Raw genomic sequence first — 17,603 nt, 5'->3', positions numbered from 1 at the left:
AAAGCGCTAAATAAATTCAATGAAAATGAATCATTTCCACCATCATTTGAGAATTCTTCCATTGATCTAAAATGTGTGATCATGAACAGATCAATCAGATGCGTGTCATACAAGCTTACATTTCCTCTTATTAACAAAACAATGCATACGAATGCAACCGGATTCAGCACATGAATAGAAACAGAATAGATCCCATTCAACCATCACAGACATGTAAAGCCAGCCTTGCGGCAGCCATCATTTGCCGGTCCCAGCCCTGACCAGGAACCAGCCCTACAAGTAGATCAAAGACCATTCCATCATGATCCAGGCTATGGCTTCACGACAACAAAAGCAAAAAAAAAAAGCACACAATTCATCACCAGTAAAAAAAAAAAACTCCCGCCGCCTCCATCAATAACCCTCCCCGGCCCCGCCCCCGTCCTCCTCCTCCTCCTCCTCGTACCGCTTCTTGTGCGACGGCGCCTTGCTGCGGTGAGGCCGGGTCCCGGGGATCCCCGCCGCGTCCCGGGCGTGCAGCTCCTCGTGCTTCTTCAGCAGGCCCGGCAGAGAGAACCCCTTCCCGCAGGCGGCGCACGTCCAGGGCTTCTTGAAGAGGTGCGTGCGCTTGTGCGCCTTGAGGTGCGACATCAGCTTGTAGCTCTTGCCGCACTGCTCGCAGCTGAAGGGCCTCTCGTCGTTGTGCAGCCGCACGTGCACCTTGAGGTTGCCGATCTGCGTGAAGGCCTTGTCGCACACGGGGCACGCGTACGGCTTCTCCCGCGTGTGGATGCGCATGTGGATGCGCAGGCAGTACTTGCTGGAGAACTTCTTGTGGCACACGTGGCACGGCAGCTTGGTCTTGGGCCCGTGGTCCTTCTGGTGGCGCTTCAGGTCCGACAGGTACACGAACGTCTTGCCGCACTGCGCGCACAGGTACTGCCGCTCGCCCACGTGGTAGCCCATGTGGCGCTTCAGCAGGCTGGGCACCAGGAAGCGCTTGCCGCAGCGCTCGCACATGTGCGGCCGGTCGCGCGCGTGCCACCGCCGGTGGTTGGCCAGCTTGAACTCGGTGGGGAAGGCCTTGGCGCACTCGCCGCACGGGAAGCTGCTGCGGCTGGCGTGGCACTCCATGTGGCGCTTGAAGTAGGTGGACTGCGTGAAGCCCTTGTTGCACACGCCGCAGTGGAAGGGCTTGCGCTCGCTGTGCGTCAGCATGTGCTTCTTCAGGCTGGGCATGCGGTGGAAGCAGCGGCCGCAGTGGCCGCAGTTGTAGGGCCGCGCCGCGCTGTGGATGGGCAGGTGCGTGTTGAGGAAGGCCTGCGTGCGGAAGCCCTTGCCGCAGGTGACGCAGGCGAAGGGCTTCTCGCCCGTGTGGATGCGCCGGTGCTCCGTCAGCTTCGACTGGTAGGCGAAGCGCTTGCCGCACGTGTCGCAGGTGAAGCGCTCCACGGGCGACTTGGCGCGCCGCCGCCGGTCCTTCCGGGCGCCCGAGTGCCCGCCGCCGCCGCTAGTCCCGCCCCCGCCGGGGCCCGCCCTGGGGGGGCTGAGGGGCGGCAGGGGGGGCAGCGAGAGGCTGTTGGAGGCCATCTGGGAGACCCACTGGTGCAGCGTGACGCGCTGGATCTGCAGCCGCTGCTGAGCGTCGCCCTCCGCGGCGGCGGCGGCGGGGGCGGGTCTGGAGGGCGTGTGGAACCCCTGGAGGGAGGCGGGCCTCTCCGGGGGGGGAGGGGGCCGCCGAGCTGCGACTGTCTCGTGGGCGGCAGTGGCGGGGGCTTCAGGCGGCGCCGCGGCCTCCGTGTCTTCTCCGTCGCGGTGGCGTGAGGGCGGAGGGCTGGACGGCGAGGCGCCGCTCGTCTCTGCGCACGACTCCTCTGGAGTCGTGCGCGCTTCCTGTGGAGGGAGAGGGACGTGCACGGCGGAGAGGCTCTCCAGGGCCCCGCCCCCGCCGCCCGTGGACTCGACGGCCGCCGCGACGGGACCCTCGGAGACGGGGTTGGGGTCCTCGTCCGACGCAGGCCCGCCGTCCGTTGGGTCGGGGGTCCCCGCTACCTCCACCTCTGGGTCGTTGCCGGCGGGGGGGTCTGGGGCCGGGGGCTCCTCCGGCTGGATGGGCTCCAGGGGGCGCGGGAGGAAGGACAGGGAGGAGAGCACGCAGTCGCCCACCGTGGAGGAGATGGCTGGGGGAGGCGCAGCGAGTTGAACAGGGGTCAATGCCCCGGGTCTTTGGAGGGGTTATTTTAAATGAGCAAAGACTATGATGCACCATTTGCCATTTGCAACAGTGTTCATATTGATATCATTTTTTGGACAATTAACATCTATTGAATGCAGTTTAGTTATATATATTTATTATTTTTTTCATAAAATTTAATATTACTTAATATTTTACTTAATATTATCGATGGTTATATAATTAATGTGACCCATGTATCATCCTTTCCTGCAAAACCTCACACACCTAAAATCAAAGACAAAACCACAAGCTATATATCATTTTATTCTCTGTGTTTATTTAGGGTTAATTTGGGTGCTTTTCAAAATAAAGGCGCAGTTTACCACTGGTTGTTAGGAAGCCCTTCTGCTTCTGGTGTCGCAGCAGGACCCTCAGGTCTCCGTGGTCGGGGATGAAGTGGCCGCACTCCTCCAGGACAGAGGGCTGGCTGGGGATCATGGTGCCCAGCTGAGGTTGAGGGAAGCGGGTTCATTATTACCCGTAAACATGGAGCAAAACAAGGACGCCATCCATACAGTAGAAGAACATAAACACATGGTTTACTTCTTCCAGAATATGATCAGTTTGATGATTTGATTGATACTGTCTGAATAGAAAGAAAATGAAATTGTATTTTTATTTTAAAAAATCCATTCATCTGACGCATTCATCCAAAGTAACTTTAATTATATTTTTGCTTTTGGATACATGTCATTAAGGAGCATATAAGGGGTAAGTTGCTCAAGGATTCCTAGCTAAGATTCCCAACATGTGGGTTTGAACCCAGTTCCTTTTGGGCACGGAATTGAACACATTAACCCCTAGGCTAAACAGGACAACAAACTAAAACAATAGGGAGCCAATGAACCCCAATTGAATGTCCCTGGGCCGATATGATCTCTGGGACCCTGAGCTGCAGGTGGACAGGAGCCCTACCTTTGAGAGGTTGGGCACAGGCAGCAGCTGCTCCAGTTTGTACACCAGTCCTGCGAGAAGAGCCTGCAGCGCCGTGTCGTACTTGGTCCCATACTGGACAGGAAACACCTCCTGCAGACGGACAAATGGAATGACCCATGATGACTCCTCGCCGAAGGGACTGAGACCATAGATGCATTCATAAAATGATCATATTTAGTATATAAAGAAATATAATAATACACTCAGAAATTCTAAAGGATAAGAAGTTGCAAATTAAACAGGACTGACTATGACTTTATAATAATTAGTGACGTTATAATCAGTTATATGCATAATAAAAACCTGAAATTCTACAGGGTTAAACGTTCTTGGTGAAGCAGCTGTGAATATTCAATGTGTTTCACTCAAACATACATGTCAACGGAAACATGCACGCAGTGTGTGTTTGTCAGTAAGTAAGGGTGCACTCACACTAGACTAGGCCATCTGGCCGTGGCCGTGGCCGTTTTCACACCTAACCATGCTCAAATCTGCCAGTGTGAGTGTGGCCAGTCTGGCCAGGCCAGGCCAACTTGGCCACTTGGGAGAGGTGTGCTGCTACGGTACGGGCCGCCAAGGTACAGATGCTAATGAGCCGACACACGCACACGCACGACTACGCAACCTGAGCTGGATGACGTATAGTCCATGCGACGATCACGGACATAATAAAGTCGACAAGCCTTCGTTCTTTCCCATTAAACGGTAAACATGGCGTCAAGCGGTTCAACTCTTGGTTCACGTTGGTCCCATAGAGAAGTTGAGTGTATGTTAGCCATTTGGGCAGACGATGCTATTCAGACTCAGCAAAGTGCAAACTTTGTTCTCTGTGTTGTTGTCCATTGTTGTTAAAACTCTGACTGGCGGCAGAGTTTATTATGGTCCATGCAGCGGACGCTTGGTGATGACCTGTTATGACGTGATGACGTATGTACAAGAGCCTACCGTGGCCAGGCCACAGTTGTGACGGCCAACGGCCACGGCCAGATGGCCTAGTGTGAGTGCAGGCCAGAGAACAATGGGGCCAGTTGAGCACGGTTAGGTGTGAAAACGGCCAAAGGCCACGGCCAGATGGCCTTGTGTGAGTGCACCCTAAGATGTAATGAGACATGAGATCAACAACCACACCTGGAAGAAGCGATGTCTCTCAGCGGCGCTTTTGAGCAGAATCTGGACCAGGACCATGAAGTTAGTCTGAGACTTCTCCACGTCGACATCCCTCTGCAAACACGCACCATCATTGGTTAGTTTACCACTAAATCCTCATCTGCGTAAGGTACCTCTTTGTGATTACTATCGAGTCATTTAGCATTCATCCAAGGGGGTCTTGCCCCAGGATGCCTGCAGGTAGGCTGTTGACATTGGGGTTTGAACTCTGAACCTTTTGGCTGGGAGACAAACTGCCTCTTTACGATCCTGCCCCCTTTCCTTCAAGAACATAGTCTCTTGGATATGACCTCTTTAATTAGATTGGATTAGGTGAGGCGGTTAAAATTAGGTATCGTCACTATTATTATTGCAGCTGGGATCTTCAGCTTGTTGATGAGAGTCTGGATGGCCAAGCAGTCTGGCGTCGCCGCTCTGACCAACTCCAAAATGATCTGCAGAAGAGGGAGAAAAATGCATCAGGGAATATTTTCACAACGCCGGTGTTAAAGGAAAAGACCCCATGAAGTCAAAATGTGGCTCCTCGTTCGGGTCATGTAATTGTACCTAATTTATTGTACTAAAGATAAGACTGATACAGTCCAAACCAAACAAAAGGAGCTAAACTTTTTTTTATTCGAAAGTTGAACACCAGCAATATACAGATTGCATAATATGTACAAATTAAATGGAATAAAATAAAATAAAAATGTATGGATTTGCTTGATCAATCAACCGATTTTGTGACATGTAAGCCCCCCCCCCCCCCACCATCAACACAAACCCAACCAATCGATGCGCCCGTACCCGCGCCCTCAGGCCCAGGAGCAGCTGGGCCGTCTGCTTGGCGCTCATGAGCTCCGGGACCGTCTGCGTCACCATGGTGACGAACTCCTCCACCTTGTCGTAGCGCCTGACGTTCCTCCTCTCGATGACCTGCCAGATGTAGGAGTAGGCCAGCTGCAGAGGGGAGGCCAGCAGGCGCAGGGACGCCAGGGGGAGGGTGGCGGCGGCCGGACCTGGGGCATTAACAAGAACCGTGAGCGGGGTTGGCCGGTAACTGGAAGGTTACCGGTTCTATCCGGGGAGGGTGGCGGCGGCCGGACCTGGGGCGGGACATTAACGAGAACCGTGAGCGCCATGCGGCTCAGGAGGTATGGCTGAACGATGGATCGGATTCAAACTGACAGCGCGATGTAATACAACGCGAAAACTGCGATTCAAAAAGTAACGCATATCTTTTTTGTCCGTTTTTTTGGGGGGCGAGATTAGCTGCTGTTACTGACTCGAGATCAGTAAGATTCGTATTTATTTTTCTTTTACAATTCAATAGTAAATAATAAAGATGTTATAATATCAATTCATGCATCAATTCATCAATTCTCAACACATAGGTCTGGCCTAAAGGAAAGCTAATTTTATATGTTGACTGCTTCAAATGTTGTGGTCATATTACAACATAAGGGACTTTATAAAGAGAAATCGCGTACTAAATCGTAATCGCAATATTGGATGAAATAATCACAATTAGATTGTTTCCCCAAATCTTTCAGCCCTATCAGGCGGTAGAGTGGGTCGGCTGGTAACTTCAAGTTTGCTAGTTCGATCGCCGGCTCCTCCCAGCTGAGTGTCGAGGTGTAGGCTACCTGTACTACCTGAGCAAGGCACCTCACCCGAACTGCTCCCGACAGCTGGCTGTCGCCCTGCATGGTTGACACTGCCGTCAGTGTGTGAATGTGTGCATGAATGGGTGAATGTTTAGCAATATTGTAAAAGCGCTTTCATTTGCAACGGGCTAGAAAAGCGCTATATGAATATACAGTGAATGTACCATGAGGTTGCGTCCCATCACTATTTACTAGTTAGGCCAACTTTCTTATTGCTCTTTCACTATACCTTCAAGAAGATGGGGAGAAGCAGTGGGTGGAAGAGCAGGATGGAAAGGAGCAGTTTGGAAAGGTTGTTATATTAATTGAATGATTGAAGTTCTGCAGCCTAACTTTTACATTAATTGAACAGCAACAGGTACAAACTCGCCAGAAGGTACAAACATTGTTTGACACGATGTCAAGGTAGGGAAGCCCCATTTAGAAGGGGTTCACCACCAAATTTAGAAGGGGTTCACCACTACCTTAAGACTGCAGGTCGATCGGGTCTGAGGAGATTATTTCATAACGTCAATTTCATTATTTCATAAAGCGTCTTAGAGTACCATATTAAGCGCTATATAAATTTCATTTATTATTATTATTATTATTATTATAACAGTGTGGGATTATATGTAAGTGAATAGATGTTCCACATGTTTGAATCATTCTGTAACTCAGCAGCCACCATGTTATGCACAGGTTGTATGAATTGGAAACATGCTGCAAATACCACGTAGTTTAACGTGGCGTGGATCCCAACTAACGATAAATCAACTAAAATAAAACAAAACACATTTACATCTTTACACAGTGCAGCGCAATACGGAGGGCGGAAGTACGCAGTCTCCACTTCCGCTCATCCTCAAAAACACAGAAGGTCCACGGATTATCTCCCCGCATTACAAATGTGTATCATTCTCAAACCGTTCAAAATGAAATGTCACGAACATGGATCCAAATAAACGTGTTTGAGATTACAGAAGAACTGTTGTGAATGAACGATCTGCGGGACTGATCGAGACGTGCTCTTCCAGGACAACGCGTCTCACGCAGATAACAACATAGCAGCTAGCTTTGCAAAGCCTACCTCGAGTCCTGACTGGTTTATCCATTTATTGCACGTCTTTATAGTTGCAGTGGGATGAATGGGACGATTTAAACTTACTAAAAAGTACTACATTTTAGCCGAAACACGTTAAAACGCGATAATAACTCCGCAACTGCTGTCAAGCCAGGAAGGTTTACGAAGGCTTATGGGTAGGGGATTTTCAAAATAAGAGCGTGTTTACTTCCGATAGGAGAGAGCCTCAATGCATCCATGTACGACGTCCATACACATCAATGCACGTCTATACAGTGTATGCATCCACGACTCGGGCAAAATATAAACATCCCAGTTGATACAGATTATGGCATTTGAATACATTTATATGTATACATATATATATGAAAACGCTTCGTAGTTAAAAAAATCATCAAATATTGTTCAATAATTGTAATAAAACATGAAATACTTTTAGGATGTGTGTATAATAATGCCAATCATGAATATGTCTACGCACAAACTATGCGAGGAGCTCAGCAGAAAATATTATACTTTAATTGAGTTGAAAAAAAACAACAGCATATCATTTCTATGAACATGTACAGATGCACAATCTCACAAAGTAACAACGAAAATATGACAAAGATGTCTCTCTAAACAGCAGTTATTTACATGTATGGTTCACATGTTGTTACATGATCACATCTTTAATGAATGGATTAAATGTTTTTTTAATAATTCATCACTTTTTTTGGTTAATTCTCCAAAACTTCAATCAACTGTTTCGGAATTTCCAACTGTTGAAAAAAAAAAAAAAAAAAGCTTTTTTAAAAAAAATAATTAAACTCCCATTTCCCCTTCCTTTGTGGATGATTCTCTGAGCGCTATGCGGTCTGGCAGCCTGTTGGGGCTGTTGATTCATCGGGGTCTTGTGGACATCAGTCCAGTGGACAATTGGCATTTCCTCCAGCCTACGGGCTCTTCTTTTGTGGGGGAGAACAAGCCTCCCTTATGCCCCTCTCCACTGAGGTCATCCATCCATCCATTTCTCTCTCTCTGTCCGTCGTTCTGTTCTGCTCTGAGGTGGTTATCTCGCACTTGCACACTCTGTCTATCTTATCTCTCTTCTCCTCTCTCTCTCTCTGATCTGCGGTCTTCATCACTTGCTCTCTCTCTCTCTCTGATCTGCGGTCTTCATCACTTGCCCTCCCTCCCCCCCTCTCTCTCTCTCTCTCCCTCCCTCTCCCTCTCCCTCCCTCTCTCTCTCTCTCTCTCTCTCTATTCTGCTCTCATTATCATTCACTTGCACTATCTTTCTCTCTCACTCAGACTTTCTCACATGCACACTCTCTCGCTATCTCTCACACATGCACACATGTACTCTCTCTCTCTCTCGGTGTGCCGGTGACACATAGATGAGTGGCAGTGGCAGCACCCAGCCGACTCATGCTCTCATGACTTGAATGTGATTGAGTCTGTGACTGAAGAATAACAGCTCAACGAAGGTAGAGAGACACCCGCACATCATACATACTCTCTCTCTGTCTCTCTTTCCTTCTCTGTCCTTCTCTCCCTCTCCTTCTCTGTATCTCTCTCTGTCTCTCTCACTCTCCTTGTCTGTCTCTCCCTCACTCTCTCTGCAGCAACAACTTGAGAATACAATGACAGAATTGAGAGAAAGAGAGAGAGAGAGAGTGAGCGAGAGAGGCTTGAGCCAGTGGCGATCTGCCATCTGGTCTGGTCTTTTGATGAGGAAAAGTGGGCCAGTACTGGAATTTGCCCAGTGTGTTGTTTGAGTGGAGCGGGTTCACAGATCATGATAATGTCAGAGTTAAACACAAGCCCATGACTCTGAGAACTCTTTTAAACAATCTTCCGCAACGTTGTGGTTTGCTGTACCTTTGGCTTTTTATTTGAATCGCATTAGTGTCCGGGCTGTGCGGCTCAATTCTCCCAGTCACTAGCTTTGGTCCCCAATGTCTGCATGAATGCCGGGTGTAAGAGGACCCAAACCCCTACCAGCCCCTTAATGACATGCATTGTGGTTCACTGTTATTCACTGTCATTAATCCAAAATAGACAAAAAACGTTTTTAATGATTGTGAAAGTAAAAAGTAAATAGTAACGGAGATTTAAAGTGTTGTAATTGGGATTTATACCCTGTGCAATGAACTGAAACTCCACACCTTTTTCTACAGAAGAGGGTGAAGCTGTTTCAATTTGGATGAATATGTCAAGCCCCCAGATTTTCTTTTATATTAGCGTTTACGAGAGGGGACCTATAGTTTACAAGGCGATAGGACCAAAGTTAACCCCGCTGTCATTTACTGGTTTTTCATCCTGCTGTTGAGGACAACCCTTTCTCCCCGGGCCAACATTCAGCTCAATCCCTGTGCTGTACACAACCACTGACCGAACGACAAAAGAACTAACTGGTGTTTAAATACTACTGATACTCAACTACTAAAAGATCCCTCTGTACAGGTTGGGGGGGGGTGATGAAAACACATTTGTGTCCAGTTAAAAAATTAGGAAAAGTCCTTCAAAAAAATAGTTCCTTCAGCCGTTGTGATTCGTGTGTTTTCCCTGCTGCACCCCGGGTCCGAAGGGAGTGAAACACAGAGCGCTTTTTGTCCAGCAGTGCTGTTCAGAACAACAGACCAATCAGGCGCGTCTGTCTAATTTTATCGAGTTTTTTCTTTTCTTCTTTCACCCCCCCCCCCCCCCCCCCCCCCATTGTCGTTGGGTCCCCTTCACCCCAGTTCTTGTGGTCTGGGAACCAGTTCTGTGGCGGACGTGGAATCGTCCGTTCTGTACAGCGGGACGGAGATGCACACGCTGGGAACTGCGTTGGCCGGCGACGACAACGAATCGTCTCGCCGATCCACGTCACACTCGCGCAACCGCCGCCTCCGGGAGTGGGCCTGGAGATAAAGAACCGAAATAGAATGGTAAATAACCTGTATTCATATAGCGCTTTTCCAACCAGTGGCCAATCAAAGCCCTTTTACAATATTGCCTAACATTCACCCATTCATGCACACATTCACACACCGACGGCGGTTTCAACCATGCAAGGCGACAGCCAGCTCATCGGGAGAGGTTAGAAGTGCCTTGCTCAGGGACACTCCGGGGATTGAACTAGAAACCTTGCGGTTACCAGCAGCCAGCCCGCTCTACCTCCTGAGCCACAACAGGAGGAGTCATGTACACACGCTTTCCGTGCATCTTTGGAGTCCTATCAATGCACCTTTGGTTATTTTATAAACAGGGGCGTGTATTTGTATGTACAGCCCTATGCACATTATTTTCACTCATATTTTTACTCATCTACTCAAAACGATAGATATTATTATATATTGCATGTTTTGAATGCAAGGCATACATTGGTCCTAGTTCAATGCCAAATGGGGCCACTGGAGAGTCTGAAGAAGAGTCTATTTTCGTCTTAAAAAATATGACGAACAGAAATAACGAAAAAGTGCAACGCGAATGTCCCCTAACAGGAAAAATTAACAGATGACACGACATGGTGTTTATTTATGTACTCACTAGCCACAGCAGCAGGAGCAGACATGCTGTGAGGGGGACCAGGATGAGCAGCACAGGACTTCTGCTCAGCCAGGCTTGCACGCGCCCATCTAGAGAGGCACATGAGGATTAGATTCAGGTGGAGCAAACATCCCCCTAAAGCCAGGAGGTACACTGCTTGTGTTTCAGAGCTTAAGGGGTCGAATCGCTCTAATCAAAAGACTTACTTTGACCAAGTGTGCGGTGTGCAGTGTGTAATTGTACGTGTGTACGTGTGTGTGTGTGTGTGTGTGTGTGTGTACGTGTGTACGTGTGTGTGTGTGTACGTGTGTACGTGTGTACGTGTGTACGTGTGTGTTTGTGTGTACGTGTGTACGTGTGTACGTGTGTGTGTGTACGTGTGTACGTGTGTGTTTGTGTGTGTGTGTGTGTGTGTGTGTGTTTGGACAAGACCCACTTTATCAAAAGGGGGTACCTTTTGATTTCAAAGTTTTCAGGGTCAAGTCCTTGATTCAATTTGTGTGTTGTGTCTGTTTGTGTGTTCCTGACCCTTTTGATCGAGCAAGACTCCAGGGCTATTACAACAACATTGGTATTGTGCGGCCTCTTTTCTGAGAGGAATGTTGATACTGAACACATTTTGTCTGTAAAACAAAATGATATTATTCAAACCATTTGAGGCGAATGATTGAGGTAGCGGTTGACAATATAGCGGTCTCAGAGTCATGATAATATAAATAGTCGGGGTGGTGCTTGATTTTACAATAGAAATAGGCACATCATTAGAGTTAAAAACTCAATGGTGTTTCCTAGACAACATGAGATCGACATGATCTCACCGAACCAAATGAAATCAATGCATCTCAGGATGCTGACTGAAAGCAAGGTGTTCAATGTTAGTTGGGTTTATCTATAATATTTTGTCAATGTTGCAGATGCCTTCGTCCAAAGCAACGTACAGTGAACTCAGATACAGGTCATCAGTGAGGGTAGGGGTTGGGCGCCATCTTTGTTGTATAAGGAGGAATGGGTAGCGATTGTTAGTGTTATGCACTTGGTTCTATGAACATCCTTACTGTACCGACAGCGATATATTGTTTCTCTTTCTTCGGACAAATGTCGCTTTGGTTAAAACCATATGCTCAATGTGAATGTAAATGATGCCTAAAGGTAGATTTGGGGCAGGTAAACCAAATCGAACCCAAAACTTCTCAGTCGGTACTCGATCACATGCGCCGTGCGTGTGCTTACCTGGGGTTTCCTGGTGGGGCACGCAGGGGGGGGGCTTACAGGGAAAGCCCCCCACCCCTTGGGCCGCAGCATGCAGTATCTCCTTGATGTAGTCGAAGTAGAGACCCGACAGCAGGTTCCTCTCGCGGTAGTGACACTGGAAGACCTGCATCGCCGATTCCTGAGCACACCGACACAAGGACAGATTGAACGGGATGGAATGGATGTTGGTCGCCATCTTACTGGGATCACTGGGCCATATTTGTTATACATTTAACTCTGTATGAAGTTCATGTGTAGTTCGACTGCATGCGTTGTACGACATACGACAAGAGCACAACATATATGGGCATACGACAAAAGGAAATTTTATCTATTTGCACAATGCGTGCATTTGTCGATGTAAGAAATGTACATGAACATGTATTGGGAATCAACACTGCATATTATAAAGACAAATATGATACATCGAAGGCTATTATAAAAACATTACACGGGATCACGAGGCTACAACGGATGCAAATCCGCCAAATCAAATTTTGTATTATATGTTTCGTATTCTTGTGTCTAATTTGTGGAAACGGTGAACGACACAAAGATGTACAAAAACGAGCGCACACAGTGCAACCAAAAATCATCATCACGCCCGTCTCACCAGCTCCTCGTGGTCGAACGTGAAGCGCAGGCTCTTCAGCATGGCGATGAAGACGATGATGTTCTCCTTGTTGGAGGACAGGGCGCCAAACATGGTGGCCAGTTTACAGAGACTCTGCTCCAGAGGGTAGATGTTCAGCACCACCCAGCACACACCGCTCTGAGGAACCACAGCCATGTAGAGGAACGCCTTACAGTAAGTCTACAGTCATCAAACACTAATAAGCACAAGTTAATGCAGTAATAAGCATTAGTATATGATACACTTGAACCTCCTAAGATGCCGCAATTTGATTGGTTCGCTACCTCGGGATATTTGGCAATATCAAATGATTGAGATCTCAAACTCTGGATATTGCGTGACGGTCGTCTCATCACGCTAATAAAAACAAATAAACTGCTAATAAAAACGAATGAATCCCGGCAAAAAAATGTATCCTGTTTATTTTTGGAGTGTTCACGTGTAGTATATACTAAAACAATTATTCACCTAAGGCTCCGTGAAAAGTTGGGGATAGCTATTCCCCACTATTCATTTCGCCTTCTTTAAATAATTGTTAATTATTGTATGGCGGTATCATTAGAGTTAGGGTTATTGACAGATTTTAGGTTTAGAGTTAACCCAATTAAATAAGGTATAGATTAATAGCCCCATTAGTGCTAGTATTCTGAACAACATTAGTAAATGGTGATGATAGACATTATTAGTTAAGGGTAATTAACCGTTAGTGAATGCTTACAACTGCATTAACTAATATAAATCAATGGTTAATTAATGTACCCCTGATTGTAAGGTGCTGCCCAATTTAAATACTTTTTGTTTGGCTACTCTTTTATTCAACACACCATCATGTTTCATTGGGTTAAAGTTGCGTTACAAATCATATTTATTGGGTTTTGCTGGGTTTACCTACCACTTCCTTTGGGATGTAGTGCACGGGAATCTCATAGTCAACGGGAATGTTCTGTTGCTGTGGTGGGAAAAATCAAGAGAGAGAGAGGTGGGTTTTACTCAAGTCATGCAGCTTATGTGGAGGATCTCCGACGGCGATGAGACATGCTTAACTCCGATTTTAGTCAGGAGCAAGGTGTGATGTGAAACTGACCAATAGCAGCAGCTTGTTCACATCGTCTGTGATGGGCGTTCCAAACTTTCCCGAGCAGTGGTGAAGACTTGTGAGCAGAAAGAAGAGGAGACAAGGAGTCTTACAGATCTGGTAAGAGAGGAGACATAGGAGGCAATTAGGATTACAGATGGGACAGGAGATATAGGAGACAAGGAGCCTCAGAGATGTGCTAGGGAGAAGAAATAGGAGACAATGATGCCCTATTTTAGTTGCGTGTAATTAGGTAGGAAGGTATTCAAATGTGTTATAAGAGATGGGGAAAGGGCATCCACCAATATTATGTTTATATCAATTTCTATGTATATCGATAGATATATAGATTGATTTCTTGATCTAGATCGATCGATATCTATAGATATAGGCCTACATGAGATTTACTTAAACCAGATATTTGAGCACAAAAACACATAAATCCTGTTATTTATGGCCAGTTGGACAAAATCTCCCTGCATTACATCCCAACAAAATATATCATAACAGATCGGTCACAACAGTTGGGTAATACTCAACCACATATAAAGTTCACTAACGCCCCAACTCCCAAACCAAAACATTTGTACAAACTATGGCGTGAGATAGATATATAGATCCTTTTCACAGAGGTGTCACCATAAGACAAACACTTCCAAAACGAATGGTGGGTCTGCTACTCTAATGTACCAGTGAACCGAGTGACATTTTATTTTTATGCATTTTCAAGCAATCTCCTCTCGTACACCATGACCAGTGTTAATGTCAGCTGAAAGTGGACTCGTTTGAAGATTCTTGGCAGGACGATCGTTTTAATTTGGCAAAAGGGATCTGTAATGCATGAATGCGACTTTAGGAATGGTTTAAATCTGTATAACTTGTTTTGGCATTGCTGGATGATCGAAATGGAATCTCTATTCAAAATCTTGGTTGTGACGGTGGGGCACAAGTTTGGACATCACAAGTTTAAGATACAACAGGGCTCTTTTTTTTGTAACTGCTTGTTGCAAAAAGGTATGATCGATACACCGTGGTCTCAACACTGTGCAGTTTAACAATTAATGACATAGGACTTAAGTCACTCGAAGGCATCTTCCTTGTTTGGGGAGCAAACTGGAAGTTACGTCAAGCCGTCATGTTATCCAAACAGGAGAATGACGCTCTTTGTGTATTTGTCATACCATTCGAAGAAAAGCAACCAAAATGTACTGATATTTACAAAGACATTGAAAAGGCCTGCACAGCAAAGTTTCTGGTTAGTTAAAATGACTTACACCATCTATCTTCACACCATCCATCTTCACAGGTAATTAGATTAGATTGTCAGGAAAATAGACTATTAAAGTATTACCAGGGATAAAGCTTTAGTTGGGGAGATTTTAAGCCCCAAAGTCTTCTTTCTGTTCACCGTGTCTGTCATCTTCTATCTCCATCCCCCACAACGTTCCTCAGTGAGGTCTCTCTACCCTTGAGGTGTACGCTGTTTGGTGTCCCACATGTGACAGCTCAGGGATGCTGATTTCCTCTCAGACAAGTGACTCCCGTCCCATTCATCAAGTTAATTGATTTTCCGGTGCTGCTAAAAATAATAAATCTCTCGACCGATCTGCGGTGGGACCCATGTGGTTTTCATTGAAGTGTTCAAGGAACTTTGTGGCATCAAAGATTGTGCAACTGTGCGGACATACCGTCATTAAAACGTCATATACACGTCATTAACAAAAAATGTAAACATTGAGGGCTTTATCATACTCAAGCCAACGACAAATACCAACGACATCAGTGCCATCAATAAATATCCATGATAGGATATGTTTTCTGTACTTTGAAATCAGGGGCATTTCCAGCTTCACAGTTTTGAAAAACATTTCCAAGTAATGCTTGCGTAGACGATATATAATGTTATAAACATTGTTTCCCACAATTGTTATCTTTACATCCCGACATACATTAATAAAACAAATGGGTAAAAAAAAAAGGGTATCCGGTTCTTTAGCAGTCATTTTATAAGCCCGTCAAATCATTTAATTCTCCCAGAATGAAAGGATTGGATGGCCCACCTGTCCGTCTACCTTATGACCCGCCTGCCTGAAATTTGCCTGTGCACTCATTGCGCATGACCAGAGTTTTCCACAAGGCTTGGCAGAGCTATTGCTAAAGCCAGGGAGCTAATTGTGTGTTTTGGGGGCGTGGTTTTGGAGGGAGGCCTGAAGGGCGGGGTGGGATTTTTTCGGTTGGATACCTTCAATATCTAGTTTACTCTGTCTTGTTCCTCCAAAATTGCCGACCCCAGCTTTAGGCTTGTTCGGCAATCTTGTCTACATCATGTCTGGTGTTATTAAAGGGGAATAACTAAATATTTAAATTAATGTGAGAAAAAAAACCTTGGAAGAAAATTAACATCTTGAATAACTTCTGACCCAAATGGGTGCAAGATGTTCTGGTTTTCTATCAGATTGTCAGAAGATCGACACACTGACAGATGTGTCAATAACATGGAATATGGATTTAGAAGTTTACCGAGATATTTCTTCTTAATCACAGAATGACATTTTTCTCATGACTCGTTTTATACCGTGAACCAAGAAACTGAAATAAAAATATTGCTGTCGTGGCTGGCAAATAACCTTGTCTTGATGACTATAGACCCAATTGAGAAATGTGCAAAGCATATTTTTTGATGCTTCAGCAAAAAAAAAGAAATCAATGAGCAATGACCCTTTACAGAGTTTCATAACACCAAGAGATTTCTATTCTAGGAATCGTTATGACCTAAAATGCCCTTTCTACCTCAAAGTATCCATTACTTTTGGTGGTGCGTTTTTGAATTGTAAGCACTTTTTTAATTTTAAAAGCAAGTCAAGCAAGACCAGTTTAATTTGGCTATAATTGGCCATGCTATATCAGTCTAATGCTGCCATGACAGTTTATCCAGTTCATAAATTTACTTTTTTCATCTAATATCAAGTGGCAGAAAACATAAAACAACTCCACAAAAACATATGAGATTTACCAGATTACCGAGTGGAAAATGCGCTATGGAAAATTAAACACACTTGTAATATGTCAAAAAAAGATTGGCTCAACACGTCAGTAATACATAACCAAAACATATAGTGCACTAATGCCCCAACTCTTAAACCATTACCGCTGTGGTGGTGGTTATGGTTAACAAAGACAACAACATCAACAACAACAACCATAAACCCACCACAGTCATTTGTACAAAGTATGGTGTGATGCATTTTTGACCCCTCTTTGCAGCCATCACATTTGGTTCGAAGGATCATGAAAGTATTTAAAGTGTCTTTCAATAAATTAAATGTGATTCCTTCAATGTAGCTGAATTTCATGCGTGTAATTAAACTGCTAATTGAAATAGAAGTTCAGAATAGAATGTGATTGAATCCACTTTGCTTCTTCTTACACCATTCAAACAAAAATCATGCTTCACCACGTTGCAAAATACAGGTTTTTCTTCCACAGCCTAATTAGACTTCCACAAACTACTGGCAGAGCTATTCACAAACAACAACACACATAACAGTTCAACTACAAGCCGACATCTAGATCCCACCAGCCCAACAAAATGGTAATAAAGAGAAACAACGAGCGCACTACTTACTTTATCCCTCATATGGAACGAAAATTGAAGGTTTCCACAATCCAAGGCATGAAATTCAGATCAGTGTTCAGATCAGAGAGATATCAGATAGAGCTCCGAGTGTGTGTGGGAGAGAGAGGAGAGGAGAGGAGAGTGTGTGTGAGAGAGGGAGATGGTGCGTGTGAGAGATAGAGAGAGAGTGAGAGAGAGTTAGAGAGAGAGAGAGAGCGAGCAGAGTGTGATCAGAGGATGGGAGGCCGGTCTGTTTCCAGTCCAGACGACAGTTGACTGAAGCCTTTTGACGAGGGCCGGGGGGCCGCCTACAGGCTGACTCACTGTGTGACACGACCACGTTGTGTTCGCCGTCACCGCTGGCGTCCGCGGCTACACACGCTTCTCCAGAAGACTCCTACGTGATGCCGAGAAATCGGCCGCGCGTCTCATCCTCTCAGAAGGGCAAGGCGCTTTGCACGCACGGGGGGAACTCGGCCGCTGT

At 45.9% G+C, this 17,603-nt stretch overlaps 2 protein-coding genes across 3 annotated transcripts; both read right to left on the bottom strand.

The window, feature by feature from the left end:
- Window positions 1-35: 35 nt before the first annotated feature.
- LOC115532235 (zinc finger protein 497) lies at window positions 36-7,222 on the bottom strand. 2 transcript variants are annotated; one of them, XM_030341873.1, is made up of 7 exons: window positions 7,034-7,222; window positions 5,105-5,403; window positions 4,660-4,752; window positions 4,280-4,372; window positions 3,131-3,241; window positions 2,539-2,662; window positions 36-2,159 (listed from the first exon to the last, which is right to left on the bottom strand). In XM_030341873.1, the coding sequence occupies exons 2-7, from the start codon at window positions 5,177-5,179 to the stop codon at window positions 394-396; spliced, it is 2,262 nt and encodes a 753-aa protein (XP_030197733.1). In that variant the 5' UTR covers window positions 5,180-5,403; window positions 7,034-7,222; the 3' UTR covers window positions 36-393. The 2 variants fall into 2 exon arrangements, with proteins under 2 accessions (XP_030197733.1, XP_030197732.1); XM_030341872.1 differs by having other exon boundaries at window positions 5,105-5,316.
- A 2,515-nt stretch (window positions 7,223-9,737) lies between these two features.
- LOC115531825 (uncharacterized) lies at window positions 9,738-17,603 on the bottom strand. Its single transcript, XM_030341136.1, has 7 exons — window positions 17,129-17,603; window positions 13,513-13,620; window positions 13,321-13,377; window positions 12,408-12,566; window positions 11,774-11,933; window positions 10,544-10,632; window positions 9,738-9,915 (listed from the first exon to the last, which is right to left on the bottom strand). The coding sequence occupies exons 1-7, from the start codon at window positions 17,138-17,140 to the stop codon at window positions 9,745-9,747; spliced, it is 756 nt and encodes a 251-aa protein (XP_030196996.1). The 5' UTR covers window positions 17,141-17,603; the 3' UTR covers window positions 9,738-9,744.

The sequence above is a fragment of the Gadus morhua genome, chromosome 19, assembly GCF_902167405.1.
Source record: "Gadus morhua chromosome 19, gadMor3.0, whole genome shotgun sequence".
Classification (NCBI taxonomy): domain Eukaryota; kingdom Metazoa; phylum Chordata; class Actinopteri; order Gadiformes; family Gadidae; genus Gadus; species Gadus morhua.
Note: the sequence above shows the minus strand (reverse complement) of the source record. Positions and strands in the feature narration are given on the sequence as shown.

Coding starts and splice junctions, on each gene's coding strand:
- LOC115532235 (XM_030341872.1), bottom strand. CDS start 7,058: ATGGATAAACCAGTCAGGACTCGAG. Junction 4,753..5,104: donor TCCTGGGCCTGAGGGCGCGG/GTACGGGCGCAT, acceptor CCTCTTCTGCAG/ATCATTTTGGAGTTGGTCAG. Junction 4,373..4,659: donor TCCCAGCTGCAATAATAATA/GTGACGATACCT, acceptor GCGTGTTTGCAG/AGGGATGTCGACGTGGAGAA.
- LOC115531825 (XM_030341136.1), bottom strand. Junction 11,934..12,407: donor CGTTCGACCACGAGGAGCTG/GTGAGACGGGCG, acceptor CGGTGTGCTCAG/GAATCGGCGATGCAGGTCTT. Junction 10,633..11,773: donor GCCCCACCAGGAAACCCCAG/GTAAGCACACGC, acceptor GTGCCTCTCTAG/ATGGGCGCGTGCAAGCCTGG.